Below are 15,057 nucleotides of genomic sequence, written 5' to 3'. Positions count from 1 at the left end.
TATTTGTAAGTCCAACAGCCAGTGAGACACCAGGCAGGCCTGTGTTATTCCTTCTATTATATATACTAACATATTATAGAGGAATATTATTGAATATATGAATATTATCATCATACTATCAGCCTGTTTCTCCTTTTTCTCCAGGCCCAAACATGACGTATTAAGAGTGAGCTTTAATCACTGGGAACATGACATCCACCTCTGCCTGTGCTCCAGTTTATGTAAAGGTTAGTTACACTCGCCGAAACATTATTTCTTGTAAAACACTTGTATTTATTATTTTTGGGGGGAGTGTTTAGAATACACTTGCCTTTCAAACGCGCCCTTATCTCCTTCTGGTTTACAAAACACTCATGTGAGGAAGCAGAGAATGTACACAGCTACATTTCACATGTCTGCACACAGGAGGAGGAGGAGGAGGAGGAGGAGGAGGAGGACAAGTGTCGGGGTGACTCCGACTGGACCCGCGGCTCTTCATCAGTCCCGAAGCCGGAGGCCTCTTTGTTCGCTGCGGTTTCATAGAGGTTTATTATTGTGCCAAACGACCGAGGAGCTTGTTTGTGCTCAGTGATCCGTTTGGTTTAAGACGCCTTTGGTCTCCAGCAGCCGGCCTGCGGTCCGCTCCTCAGCCTCCAGTACAGTTTGGCTTTGTGCGGAAACTGTCCACAAGAAATGCGCGTCTTCTCTGATACTCAGCTTTTAATATCAATGCCATTTGAAAAAGCAGTCAGCAAAGGACCAGACGCCTCACAGATATCCGATGATAGATTATTTACATGGACTGGACGGCGTCTCATGTGGACTTCAGCAACAACAAGAAAAGAAAAAAGCAGAGTTCGTTTAATTTGGTAAAAAAAAAAAAAAAAAAAGAAATGAACTATCACATTATTAATCTGTGGTTTAATTTTATATTTGATTTTATTTATTTATTTTTTTACTTTAAACAACAACAGCATTTATTGATTACTTATTTTAGTCTGTCTACGCAGAGTTCCACACAAACATGCAGCCATAAAACATCTCTCCTGGAACAGCCTCGTTATTTAACGGCGTGTTAACGTGAGGCTTGAATAACCCTCTGAACGTTATATTTCCCCGTGATGTTTTCCTCTGTTAGAACTCTAATTATTGTCTTTTTGCACTCGCTGTATTTCTGTTGCCCCAAAGTGGAAGTCGAGGCGTTTAAAGCTTCCGGATCTTTCGGTCTGCAGGCTTTCAAAAGCATCCCAAAACAAGAACCCTTTCAGATTTGAACGCACACACATGAATGATGCACTTCTGGTCACAGCACAAGGATGCTTTGTTAATGGGATTACCGTGACGTCATTGATAACATGACACTACAGCTGTGATGTCACGTTTAGGTGGTTCACGCTGGGGTGTGTGTGTGTGTGTGTGTGTGTGTGTGTGTGTGTGTTTGGAGGGTGAGCCTGTGTGTTTGACAGTGTGTGCGGAGCGCAGAGGGTGGATCAATAAGGTGAATGTGTGGATCCACCTAAAGTCGTGTTGGGAGACTCCGGTCTGGACTTCAACTCCCGGCGCCTGGTGGTTGTCTGATCCCACCATCTAATTTACAGAGGGCTGTGAGATGTTTAAAAAGTCCTATTCTGTAATTGGTCGTCTATTAAAATGATATTCCAGTGTACATGATAGCTGGGGAGTGCTGTCAAAACACTGAACTTATTATGGTGAGAAAGGTTCAGACCAGATGGCACTAATATGTCGATGCGCTGCGATAACACGGAGTCCGGAGATTACGCAGGGCCGGGGTGGGTTTCACTGGTCAGAGGAGAGCCTAGAGCGGCTCTCAGGGCGGCGGGATGGTCCTCTGGGGCTCCCGTAATTCAACAGTCTCGTACTAAAACACAACCGAAGGAGGAGGAGCTGTCTGTTTGTCTGTCTGTCTGTCTGAACGTTAGACCTTCATCTCGCAGAGAAGACTCTCCGGTAACATCTATATTTTAGCAGCCTACTCTCTGAGAGGACAGCACGGGATGGATGCCATATTTAAAGGCCCGTTATGAACCTGTCTCTGTTGACCTTATTTCCCAAATAATTCTGTGACAAGTTAACTGCATCAACATTATTATCTTTGCTGCTGGCAGCCCACACAGGTAACAGTTAAGAGAAGGAGAAAGACTATATAGCACCGGCAAAGTCATCATGACATCGAAAGTTATTATTATTAGTAGTAGTATTATTATCATTATTATTATTACTACTACTACTATTATTATTATTATCATCAGTAGTAGTAGTAATAGTTTTGTTGTTGTTGTTGTTGCAGCAGCTGCTGATTTGCTTTTGTTATTCAGAGTCTCTACACAATAAAAGTACATTTAGAGAAAAAAGTGTGGTAAAGCTACTGTAGCAAACTGAAGCTGAAAAACTTTACATTTGAGCAGATGTGTGGTTTTTTGTCGAAGCCGTCAGAGGGTATAATGACTTAGTATAATAAATGAATATATATATATATATGTGTGTGTGTGTGTGTGTGTGTGTGTGTGTATATATATATATACATTTATATAACATGCATAAACACTTGCCTACTGACACGGAACATTTGTGAATGGGACTAAAAACAAATTATGTTACATGGAAAAAATATCGTATTTATCGTGTAGTGAGCTGAAAAAGGAGGAACACCAAATACTGCTGAGTAAATTATTACATTCAATTATTAAATGTCCAAACAGACATGAACCACTGTGGGACCCAAAATATTAATGACACTGTGACTGGACATTATTATTATTATTATTGTTAATATTATTATTATCATCATCATTATTATTAGTAGTATTATTGCAGTTGAAGTTGTTGTTAGGTAGATAAATAGATAGATGTGAGGCCCTTCATTATTATCATGTTACACTAGTAAATTAGCCCTTTATAGTTTGGCATAAAATACGATAAATAGTGAACAACTGGTTGAATACATATTTTTAATTTTCCAGGAGACATTGAGCCTGAATATCAGACCATTTGTGCGGCGGAATAAGTGCGGAGCCTGACGTCATAACTCTTTTTATTAAATTATTATGTCCTTGACATTTGTGAACAAACTGTAAAAGCTTTATGTTAAAAGTACTTTTAGGCCGCGCTTCTCCCACCGAGCTGTTAAATGTTGACTGCTGTTTTCTAGTGCCAACAGTGGTTATCACTGCCTAAAGCATAAAACAGATTACTTCATGACCACTGTATTACTTTAAGAAGTACAAGTTTATTAAGAAATTCACAAACCTAGAAAAGAGGGAAAAGTGCTAATTAAAATGAAACATGGCCCCAATGAGACAATACAGCTAATCACGTTTATAAAAAAATAATAATAATAATAATCAGAAAGATTAACAAAACCTGGCACTGGCTGGCGTCATATTGGAAATCATATCATACATACAGATGGGATCAAGAAATACGAAAAACCCTGAATTGTATTTTTGGCAGTCTGATGGATCTTTACTGTCACCTTTTAACCCAACAGAGTTCACAACCGTGACTCAAGGTGAAGCCTCACCGTGCAGGCCTTCCTCAGTGCGACGCACTAAGGATTTAATTACATATTAAAGCACTGACTTACTTAGGGCATCTTATGCTCACGTTTCATTTGGCGATAGTTAGGATAAGCCGTGCGTAAAGTTGAGACAAACAATTACGCATACCAATAACACATAGCTGAAGCGATGTCAGCGACGTCTATCCCCGTGAAAATGAAAAGCTTTTCATAGGCACAATTAAGGCTACAATACCAAGTGATGGCCATCAGTCCGAGTGTAATACAGGCGCACGAAATGGCTCCCAGAGGTTGTGCTACCTGATGTGTCCTGATGACTTCTTTACCTCCCGATTCCATTTTGTAAATCTTTCTCCAAATCGACGCGCGCATACTTCCCCATCGGCAGTTCTGGATGTCAGCTGGACCCGAACAGCTCGTCAGGATGGTCTCTTCAATAATCTTGGTTCTGGTTTGAAATCACAGGAATTAACTCTCCCTCTCAGAGTCCTCATTTTACACAGACCAACTGGTAAACTTTAAATATCAATCCTCGTGTGTAACGCCGAGTGTTTGGTCTCGTGTTCCCAGTAAGAGCAGTGCATCATCGAGAGCTCCGCGGGCTGGCGGGAGCAGGCGAACTGGAGGCCCGCTCCGTTACTGGAGGACACCGGAGGAGGTGCCGCTGTGGCCGGGCTCAGCTGCTGGGCATGGTGGGGATGCGCGGGGTGGTGATGGTGACTCATGCCGTTGTAAGAGTTCACCATGCTGGGGAGCGCCATGCTCTGCACCCGGGAGTAGGGGTTGTAAGATGAGGGGGCAGACAGCCCCTTGACGTTCACTGGACTCACGTTGCCGCTTGCCATCTGACAGGACGTGTAGGACATCGGGGTGGGCGGCTGGCCTAGCGACCAAGAGTTGTTCATGAAGCTAGACTGCAGGTACTTGGGTGGGGACAGGTAGCCGTAGCCGTCTCCTCCGAACAAGGACTTCCCGGGCTGGAAGTGGGTCGGTGGAGGTCTGAACGGCCGCTTCATCCTGCGGCGCCGCCTGTAGTTCCCCTTCTCAAACATGTCCTCGCAGGCCGGGTCCAGAGTCCAGTAATTCCCTTTCCTCTCCCCGCCGCCCTCCCGTGGGACTTTAATGAAGCACTCGTTGAGACTCAGGTTGTGTCTGATGCTGTTCTGCCAACCTTTTTTGTTTTTCTCATAGAAGGGGAATTTGCTGATGATATACTGGTAAATACCGGACAGAGTGAGGCGCTTCTCCGAGCTCTCCCGGATGGCCATGGCAATGAGAGCCACATAGGAGTACGGTGGCTTCTGAGACGGATCCGGCTTCTCCGGGACTTTGTCCTGGACCGGCTCCTCTTTGGGTCGCTCTTTCTCCTTGGTCGTGTTGGTGTCGTGGATCATTAAGGCCATTGCGTCATCCTCTGGGTTTTGGTAAGTGGCCATCATTGCGCACACCAAAACAAAACAAGTCCGGTACAAATGCCGAAAAAACAAACCGTTAACGGCGCCTCGGTGAGCAGAAGAATCTTGTGCAGAGTCGTAGGATGCACCGGGGACGGAAGGCTGTCTTCCAAAGTGCGCACAGAGAAATCTTTGTTTTGCGTCTCAGTAGGTGACATGCACCAGACCTTCCTCTCTCCTCAAGGCGGATTTTTCTAAACTGGTTTCTGAAGGAGGCGCAACTCCAGTTGTGGGTTGTGAAGCAGAAGCCCAGCCCTTTCCTTTTTTCGGGCCCACTGACAGGCTGATCTTGGTCCGATGCTCTCCGTGGAGCGACGTAGTGCGTCGTGATTTGAGCGTATTTCAGTTCCGCCTCCGGTGGTGCAGTGAATGAAAAAACTCTCCTTAACGTGTTTAAAGTATTATTTTTTTTATCACTCTCGGGTCACAACAGCACACTGTGGATACTGAAAATCACACACGAGGACACGAAGGTGTCATTTCAACACATTCCACAAATTTGTTAAAGCACGTTTTTCTAGTTTCTATTGCATAAAAGGCCATTAAACATTTTCTTTTGCTTTGATTTACAAAGCACATGAATATCAGGAAATAAGAAAAAAGATTTAAAAAAAACAATCAGGTCAACTGGTGCAAATAAATATTTTTTGTATATTGCGTGTAGACGCGCGCACACGCACACACACACACACGCACACACACATATATCTCTCTCTATATATAGATATAGATATATATAACTATATAGATATATATAATTTTTATTTAATTTAATTATTTCGTGTTAAATGTGAAATAAAGCATTTCCATGCCTGAAAAACAAAGCTAGTTGTTTAAACTTCACACATCCTCATCTCAGACCAAAGATGTGCACGTTTGCAAACGGCTGCAGAAACTCTGGCTATTCAGAGACCCTCTGGATAGATAGGATAGTGCTGCTTAATTAGCTCACATAGAGAGGGAAGTGCACGGAGAGGTATTCATTTCTCCGGCCACCCATGAGGGTCCCCTCGGCTTTCTCTGGAGTGTATTTCCGTGCTCTGGGAGTCTGTGCAGGTGGAACAGCATTGGCATGTGTGTCATCACCCCGCACCCGGCCAGTCTGCAGCAGCCTGGCCGCGCCGCAGCAGCTGAGGCGCGCTGAGAGCCAACCATCTCTCATCATGCAATTACCACACACTCCCAGCTTCAAGCGTTACAGCGCCCTTTACTTCTTGTTTTAGTGTCTTTTCCACGTGTTTAAGACGGTGGGCATTTCCAGATAATCTCAACACCGCTATGATTCCGTAGCTTAGTTAGGCTTAGTTAAAACATGACATCATTCAATGCTGATAAACGCGGCTATCAAGTAACACAAGAAAAGATCAATACAAGTGTTAATTTTCAGATCAGTAAAATGACAACAATTAATTAGAATCAGTGTAGGCTGCGGTGATATTAATAACCGACATGGTGCATGAACACTTACTGACACACGGTGAGAATGACACTTGGTTATCTACGGACACTTCTTTTTTTTTTTTTAGATTGATTTAGTTTTAAGAAAAAGGTCATTTACACACAGATGGACAGAAACATGGCGGAGTGGTGTGTCACTCCACACAAACCACAGAACAGAGCCCACGCGTTGTGTTGAGGGTTACCTCGGCGTTTCGGGAGTTGTTTAGTCTCCTTTGGTGGTTCAAGAGAAACTCTGTGGTCTTCTTGTCCTCCTGTTTCTTTCTTTCTTCTTTTTTTTTTTTTTTTTAGACATTTTAAACTAACATTTGTAAGATAAATTCTCACATCTGTTTGTCTGTTCACAGGATTATTTTAGCATTTGTACAGAACTGTTAAAATGCGTCAAAGAAATATAGAAACATGGACACGAAAGAGGCAGTGAGGTTGTTCCCTACAGCAAGAGGCGCATTCGGTTCTTTATCGGATAAACTGTCATCAGACTTTCCACAGTGAACTGATGGTTGTCTAGTTCTCTCCTTCAAAGTCTCCTCTGCAGACGCTGCTGCAGGGCCACGCCAGAAAGACTTGACATGCTGAGGCCAAGTCACACACAGACCTGTGAGTGACGCTCTTATCACTGTAATGATTAGCAGGTATTTTGTCGTGGCTCCTGTCACCTGTTGTGAGGAAGTTTCACAGTAGTCCCAAAATAATTAATTAGCCCGATTAACGCGAACAGCCGCAGAGCGCAACGATTGTTCTGCTGTACTGACTTTGTTGCAGACGGACTTCTGAGAACTGTCTGCCCAGGTTAAAGCCATTAGTGGTCTTGTACTATTATAGTCCCCCCCCCACCACCACCACCACCAGGTCTGTGAGCGGCAGCGGTCACGCGCGTCACGTCACAACAAATCTGAAAACAGCGCGGACAGTCCGTAAACACAACACGGAGCCTGAAACTGGACCTGCTTCAGTCCGGCCTGCGGATCCTTTTCTGTAGAGCCTGTTCACACACACACACACACACACACACACACACACACACACACACACACACACACACAACAAGGCTAGACAATAACTATAAAAAGGAGCCTATGGCTGCAACACACACAGTGACAGTGTGCTCAGAGTCATCCGGACTCATAGATGGAAATAAGTTCATTTTATTATAATAATAAGTCAGTTTCTGGTTTATTTTCAGCAAGATCAAATTGGCATCGACACTTTTCCAAAGGCCAATTCAGACACAGAACCCTTCAAGGTGATCTGATAAGAAGATCTGACTCATATACAACAGGCCTCTGGAGGGCAGGGAGGTTCAGTTTAAACTGCAGGCACCAGAGAACATGTATTTATTCTTTAGATTAATTTGACTGAAGACTCGCACAGCCTGTGGAAAGTAGGTTTTCTGGCTGAGGGGCACGTGGGACGGAGGCTGCAGGCAGAGAAGAGCCGCTGTTTTCCTCTTATCATCATCTAAAAGCCTTTAACGCCTCATGAATAAACGCTCCAGTAAAAAAAAGATCCAACAAGCTATTGCAACATATGAAATATTAATTTTGCATTCATGTGTCTCAGGCCTCTGGAACAGCAGGTATTTTAGTGGTAACACTCCATCAGAGAGCGCCTGTCTCACTGGATCTTCTGTCTGACGCAGGCCCGCTCGGTGCAGCAGCAAAGTGAGGAGCCATCACTGAAACGGGCCTAATGTAATTTGAAAGAGTGGAATTCCTGTCCTCGCGCACTTCCTGCCCTCGCAGGTCCGGGACGAGGATGTTTATGATAGCGCGTGCTGGTGGAATGTGGCGGACGGATCCGCCGGGTCAGGTCGGGACCGGAGGACAACCACCCGGGCTGGAGGGGCTTCAGTCAGGCTCAGGCAACGAGAAAACTGGTGAGAAAGTCACACTCTATTATCACTCTAATTATTATTATAGTTAGTCATGATATTATTAATTAGACCATCAAGTTAAATGATTAATACATTAATAAAAGCGATGCCTCCTCATACAGTGTAACCTTACTCAATAATTATTATTCATATTTTCATACATTCATTCAACTAATTATCTCTGCCATAGAAAGAGCATCACAGACAAAAAAAAAGATGATATAAAACCAACTAGACAATATGCTCTTTTTAACCATGCACACATTAGTGCCAACAATAATGATCATTACATACATAAATACATGTAACTAATGCATCATCATCATTATTATTATTATTATTATTATCATCATTATTATTATTATTATTATTATCATCATCATTATTATTATTATTATTATCATCATTATTATCATTATTATTATCATCATCATTATTATTATTAGTATTATCATCATTATTATCATTATTATTATCATCATCATTATTATTATTAGTATTAGTAGTAATAAGCTATTATTGGTTGTATTATTTGCTGTATTTTAAAAACATTTTTATGCAGCACCTAGCTGTAATTACTCTTTTTTTTTTTAATTCCCCACTTTTCTGTTCTTTGTTTGGTCTCTAACAATTTAAGTTTTTTAAGTGCCCCAAAATGGATTTTTTTTTTTTAAGGGAAACTCTGCTGTTTAAATACAATATCACAAGGATGTGCACATTTACTTTATTCTTCTCTGTTCTTTGTCTTTTGTAATAACACATACACACCTCCCCTAGCAGGATGATGAAGGGTATCAGTTCTCTGATTTGATAATGTTGGGAGATAAGAAAACTATCAACTGAATGTTGTTTCTTCTGTGGAAGAAGTTAATATATCAGTATTAAAATAAAAAAAAAAGAATGAATGATTATAGTCACCAAACTCAATATATAAACTATACACATTTATGGGAGTGTGAAGCAGCCTGTTGAATTGGTTTTATAATGTTTGATGACATTTTTCCTGACTTGTATGCTACACTTATAGCATAAAGATAGACGAAACACACCCATGACTGAGTTAATGTGTGTCGCTTGCACTCAGTCACACGTATAAGTGTTGAATCTTTGCTTTATTGTTGCATCTTGAGCCCAAGATCATTGGTGCATCTGCTCTGGACAGGCTGTGGGGAGAGACACCTCTCACTGGTTGTCCCAGTTTGATCTCTTTGGGTTGGTCTCTCTCTGGTTCATTTGCATCTGGCTTGCATGATTAAACATCAACAAGATGTTGCTTCTCCTTGATGGAAACCTCATGAGGTGCAGGAAAGAGATGGGAGATGGCGTGGGGGTGGAGATGGAGGGATGAGGCGAAGAGGAAGAAGAGGGATGTACCCTCAGCCCTCATGCCGCGTCTCCAACATGGCGCCTCTTCCTCTCAGAAAGAGAGAGATAGAGCAAATAAACACTGACCACCAGATTCTACACATCTCCTTTATGTCCCCACCCGCATGGATTAAGGTTCAGGGAGGGATAGGTTGGGGTGGGGGGGTGGGGGTGGGCGGGTACACACAGACATAAACACATATTCACATGTCCACATGGTCTCACTTTTGAGGTGTCGTGTGTATGTGCACGAGCTCCCATCAGAAAAAAAGTCTTATTAAGGGGGATGCTCGGCGGGTGGTGTGTGAGGGACATTTCCTTACTTTGTACAGTCCATCCCCTCTCCTTCAAACACTCAGATGATTGTGTGAGAGGACCCCCTGACCCCCCCCACCTATCCCCTACCATTGCCTTTCATTAGCTGCAGCGCGGAGGGTGACAGTGCTTTTTTTGGTTGCCCAGTGTGTTTACGTTTCTTATCGGCTGCAGGAAGCCTATGGGAAGCTCTAAGGCCTTCCACAGTAACTCCTGTGACATGAACATAGTCCATCAAAAAGACACCCTGAACAGTGACTGAATCATTATTCACTTCTGCAGCATCGCACATAATTCTTCTCTTTTTTTTTTAAAGTTTGAATCCTTGAGAAATACCAACACACAGCAAAACTATATACACTATATAAAACATATATACGCTCTAATTTGCATATCTCACTGTTTTTACAGGTTTTTATCACAGTTTAGTGGGAAAAAAACATTATTTAAGGCTTGACTTTGGTCAAACTTGTTTTTTGTATTAAGTGAAAAGTGTTGGTCACATGTTAAAATGTTGAAATCGATGAACAACAGTCATTTGAAAAGAACAGCACGGTGGGACGTGATCGATGAGATAGAGTTTGAAGAAAAAGAAGGAGAAGAGAAGTGAGTGAGGAGGGAAGTGAGGAGAGAGGACAAGAGCTGAGGAGAGCCACATTGTGTTCTTGCTAACCTTTACGGAGAGGTGAAGCGCTGCAGCCTTCTGCCAACAAGATTCTCTTTGAGGTTTTCTTGAACGGCTGCCAGGACTTAAATGATTCACAGGAGCACAAGTGTGTGTGTTGGAGCTGGGGGAGAGCTTTTGAGTCAACAAGTCGATTTTTTTGTGTATTTGTCCCTAAACTGCATATTTATGTGTCATATACTGCATATTTATGTGAGAGGTGAAGAAGAAGACGAGGAGGGGGTGGGGAAGAGATGAAAAAGGTGAGATGGTGATAATGAAAGCTCTGGGTGGTTCTGAAGAAAAGAAGAGTAACAAGACAAACTCACACTAAGCCAACGTTTTCCTCCAGGCAATATAAACTTCCTCAAAACTCTCTGGCCGAAACCTTCTTCACCCCTGAAACAGCTTCAGCAGCCACAGCCAGACTCACACTTCAAAAATCCCCAAGTAACCTCAAACCCATTTCCACATCTTCATCCCGGCTGGAGATTAGATTTCAGGCCAAATCAAAACAAGTCACTTCGTTAGAGGTAATTACACAGGTAGCCTACCTTACTGGGCAAACAAACATGGCTGCCAGCTGACACCCTGCAGACAGATCAAAGCGTGAGCCTGTCAAGGAACGGGAGGAGGAACATTCAAACACTGGCTTCTTAACCACTCACATACTCTCGTTTCGCCTTGACGGGAGCATGCATACAGATGTTTGTGCACATCAAACACAATCTTGGTCACACACCTTCCTTTATGAAGGCAGGGGATTCTGCAGTTGAAAGATGGAGAGGAACGGGAGGTGAACAGAGTGACCTACAGTTGAGCTGCATGTGAGAACAGTGTGCGTTAATGGTGCAGAACAGCGGAGATGTACTGCGTATACTGTGCTAGGGGTGGTGCTCCGCTTTGGTGGTCTGTGTTCTAGCCTGGTGAGGAATGATATCGGACATGGTGGATGTGCTACCTGTCAATGTGGCTCTTCTCTTTGACACGTCTGTTATAATAGCCGCTTTTATGCCCTGTTCTACTCATCCCTTGTTTCGTGTCATCTTAACTTTTTTTCAGCAGCGGGCATCCTTTTAAGCACTGCAGCCTTCCTCTGACAGCTGCACTTCAAACTTTCTGTCATGAATACTAAAACAAAGATTAACAGTTCCATTCTTCAACCCCAAATTTGCCACGACACGAGAACCGCATGTGTTGTAGTGTCTTTCTCTTTCTCTTTCTTACACACTCTGCAGCCTCGCTTTGAACCAAAGTGTTGTTAGGGCAACCAGGCAAGGTTATTCTTCTCTTCCCTAACATGCCAGCCTACCCGTGTACAATGGAGCAGAGAGTATGTGGGTTGCACTGAATAAGGTAAGAGATGTTATCTAATCGCCACATGGAAAAAGCCAACGGCAAGGCAGCCTCCACTGAACACCAGCTGTCCATGTCTACTGCTCCACTTGTTTTTTTTCTCTCTCTCATCAGTGTTCTATGTTGTTCTTATGTTGCTGGCTTATCTCGCCATCTCCTTATTATTCATTAGGCACAGACATAGCTTGTCTGTGCTATGCTACTTTGCTAATGACAGTCTTACTGATTGGTGCAACAGAAGCTGCTGTCAGACACGGCTCCCATGCATCACAGCTTAATGTGCTGGTACATGCTCACATGTTGGTCACACCTAAAAGAGACACGGGAACAAAAGTGACAGTCTATGGACAGAAATCAGACACTGTGCAATATTACAGACATAATAACACAATGTAAAGTATAATTAAGGATCTCAGAATTTAGTATATTAACTACATATATAGTTCTGGCTTAATGATTTGGTGATGGAAAAGCAGTTGGTCAATTGAGTATCACAAAGGGACTTTTGGAAACTCTAAATGTGGCCATCATTTTCTTTCAGCACATGATGCTGCAAATGCTGAGAAATGATGTTCGAGGCCTCTGCTGCTGACTTCAAACAGATCCAGTGAATATATTTTGAAGATGAGATCTTGAAACCACACGCACCACTAAAACACACTGTGCTCAGCCAACAGTGTGTCAGTCTCTGTAGGATCTGCTTGCACACAGCGCACCACACAAACCTCCCCAATTCCAGCTCTCCTGCCTCTGTCATGACCACAATGACAAACAGGAAAACCAGGCAATGGAACACACACACACACACACACACACACACACACGAAGAGACAAAATCACTCACATTTAAACACACACACAGCACATTCAGTGGCTGTGGTAACCTTGACGATGGTTTCAGAGCGGGCTAGTCGGGAGCAGGGGATGAGAGGAGAGTTTAGGGTTTCTGTGTCCAACTGGAACACAGCCCCCCTCTGGCTCCACTTGGACCAGTCATGAACACCTAATCACTGCTGGAAAATGCAGATGTGGGCAACAGGAAAACTGATCCATTTAAACTCAGTATTCCAACATATCTATACTCCCTGGAGACACCATGTTTTTAAGGTTTCGCTAGTGCACTCTGCTATTGTACATGGATCATTTTAGCCAGCCGCTCTTTTTGAAAACGATCAAGTCGATCAAAGAATCTCATTTATTGATTTACATGTTTTTTAGCTTTATAGCTTTTTCTGGAAGCTCCATGGTGCTAACAGGTGGAGTGGGTGGTGAAAGATAAAGCACGTATAAAACTGTACAGCATGTGTAATGTAAGGAATAAGAATATTCTCTATGCAACAAGTAAGTTCTTATGAGAAATATATTTAGGAGTGAAACAAAAAAGCAGGGGGATGATTTGGATTTTTTTTTGCAGAGGAATCAAGTTTTAATGATGGTTTTCTAATATTTATTAGAGTTTAGAAAACATTTTGAAGCTGTAAGATGAGTACTGCCAGTTTGTTCTAATTAATTCACATCAGCATGTCCTCAAACAAATATCACTGTGACTAGAATATCAAACATTTTAAAATGCATTTTTAATTAAGCAAAAGTGTGATTTATCGTTGCTTGAAACGTGACCCTTGTTATGAATTAACTTCCAAACTCCAAACAAAATAAGAAATGTGACAGAAAGTACTACAGCTACTGTAGTAAAGTTAAAGTTAATTTGTGGGAAACAGGTGGCTGTCAGAAATTGAGATCATGCAAGGTGACATCCATGACTGCTTGACTCGGTGTCATGGCGGAAAAGAGGAGTATTAGAAGGGAGAAGGCATCCCGGGGAGAGCAGAGCAGGGCGAGGGCAGAGGAGGGGGGTTGAAGGAGGGAGAGAGCGCTTCCTTTGGTGCGCTTTCCCCCAAGGGCAAAAAGGAGGAGAGGGGCTGCTCCCCTGACAGATCTGAAGATGTCCTGTTTTGCTTTTCCTCTGCTCTCCCTCTTCCTGCAGGAAGCTACATCACGCTGGGCACCAAAGCCTTGGCAAGCACCGGCCATTCAGATCTGATACTGATGTGTGCTGTCCACAGATGTAATGGTACAGTAATGGACAGACATACAGATGTGCAAAAAGTCACATGCAATTGATGTGAGACGCTGAAGACGGTATGGCTGAGCCACCGACTGTATTTATGTCTTTGGTAAAATAGTTCAATTTTATAACCTGTCACTTCAACAAATGGTCTCCCAGATGAACTGCTTGAATCTGCCACTGAAAGATTCAGTACGTTATACTGTGACTGTACAATGTTATACTAAATATGTTTTTCAAAATGACATGGTGACATAACTGTGTAAACTCATGTCAAATGAAGGTTAATTTACTTCTACTAAAAAAGTCTTAAAAGTGGCAAGAGCAGTGGACACACGCTAGACTAGAAAAGACTATATTTTCATAAGAAAAATTAACAATATGCAGTCAATAATTAACATGCTTAAAGGAACTGAAGTGGGAGTTAAAGCACAAGTGTGTAAAGAAGTGGTATCAGCATCAGTTTGAGTGTAAGCACTGACTGGTGTTAATTAAGTGTGGTCGCAATCGTATTTATAGTTGAAATACCGAAAGACACGGAAATCAAATTACAGTTAGCGGAAGGTCCTGAGAGAAGTTGCAGTTTTAGCTGCAGCGTATGGAGATTAAGTGTTCATTTAAGTGTAACACTGCTGAAGTTTCAGCTGGAGTGAAAGTGTTGAAAGCAACTGAAATCGTAAAAATGTGATAAATTCCACAGGATGTGATGTTTGAAGTGTAATCACTAAGAGCAGATGGAGACTCATTAAATAATATGTGATGAAAGCAGTGGAACTGTCTGTTGACATGCAGGCGGTGTTAACATGTCAGCTGGAGAATAACTACTAAAAGGCAAAATAATAATAATGATATAAGGCAATGCTTGTCATGAGAAAAATAAGGTTTTACAGTTGAATGTGAGAGTGAAACTCTCAAATCAGTGGAGGGCAGACTTGTAACATATGTACCACACACACTCAGACAGATATCACAGTCATTCATAAA

The 15,057-nt window shown here is 42.6% G+C and overlaps 1 protein-coding gene across 1 annotated transcript; it reads right to left on the bottom strand.

Moving 5' to 3' along the window:
• Positions 1-3,294: 3,294 nt before the first annotated feature.
• foxl2a (forkhead box L2a) lies at positions 3,295-4,956 on the bottom strand. Its single transcript, XM_070828888.1, has one exon. It carries the CDS (start codon positions 4,954-4,956, stop codon positions 4,036-4,038), a length of 921 nt encoding a protein of 306 aa, XP_070684989.1. The 3' UTR covers positions 3,295-4,035.
• Between the last annotated feature and the right edge of the window lie 10,101 nt (positions 4,957-15,057).

This window comes from Pempheris klunzingeri, chromosome 4, assembly GCF_042242105.1.
Source record: "Pempheris klunzingeri isolate RE-2024b chromosome 4, fPemKlu1.hap1, whole genome shotgun sequence".
NCBI classification, from domain to species: domain Eukaryota; kingdom Metazoa; phylum Chordata; class Actinopteri; order Acropomatiformes; family Pempheridae; genus Pempheris; species Pempheris klunzingeri.
This window is presented reverse-complemented; position numbering and strand designations above follow the sequence as displayed.

Excerpts from the sequence above, each read along its gene's own strand:
- foxl2a (XM_070828888.1), bottom strand. The coding sequence starts at position 4,956 with ATGATGGCCACTTACCAAAACCCAGAGGATGACGCAATGGCCTTAATG.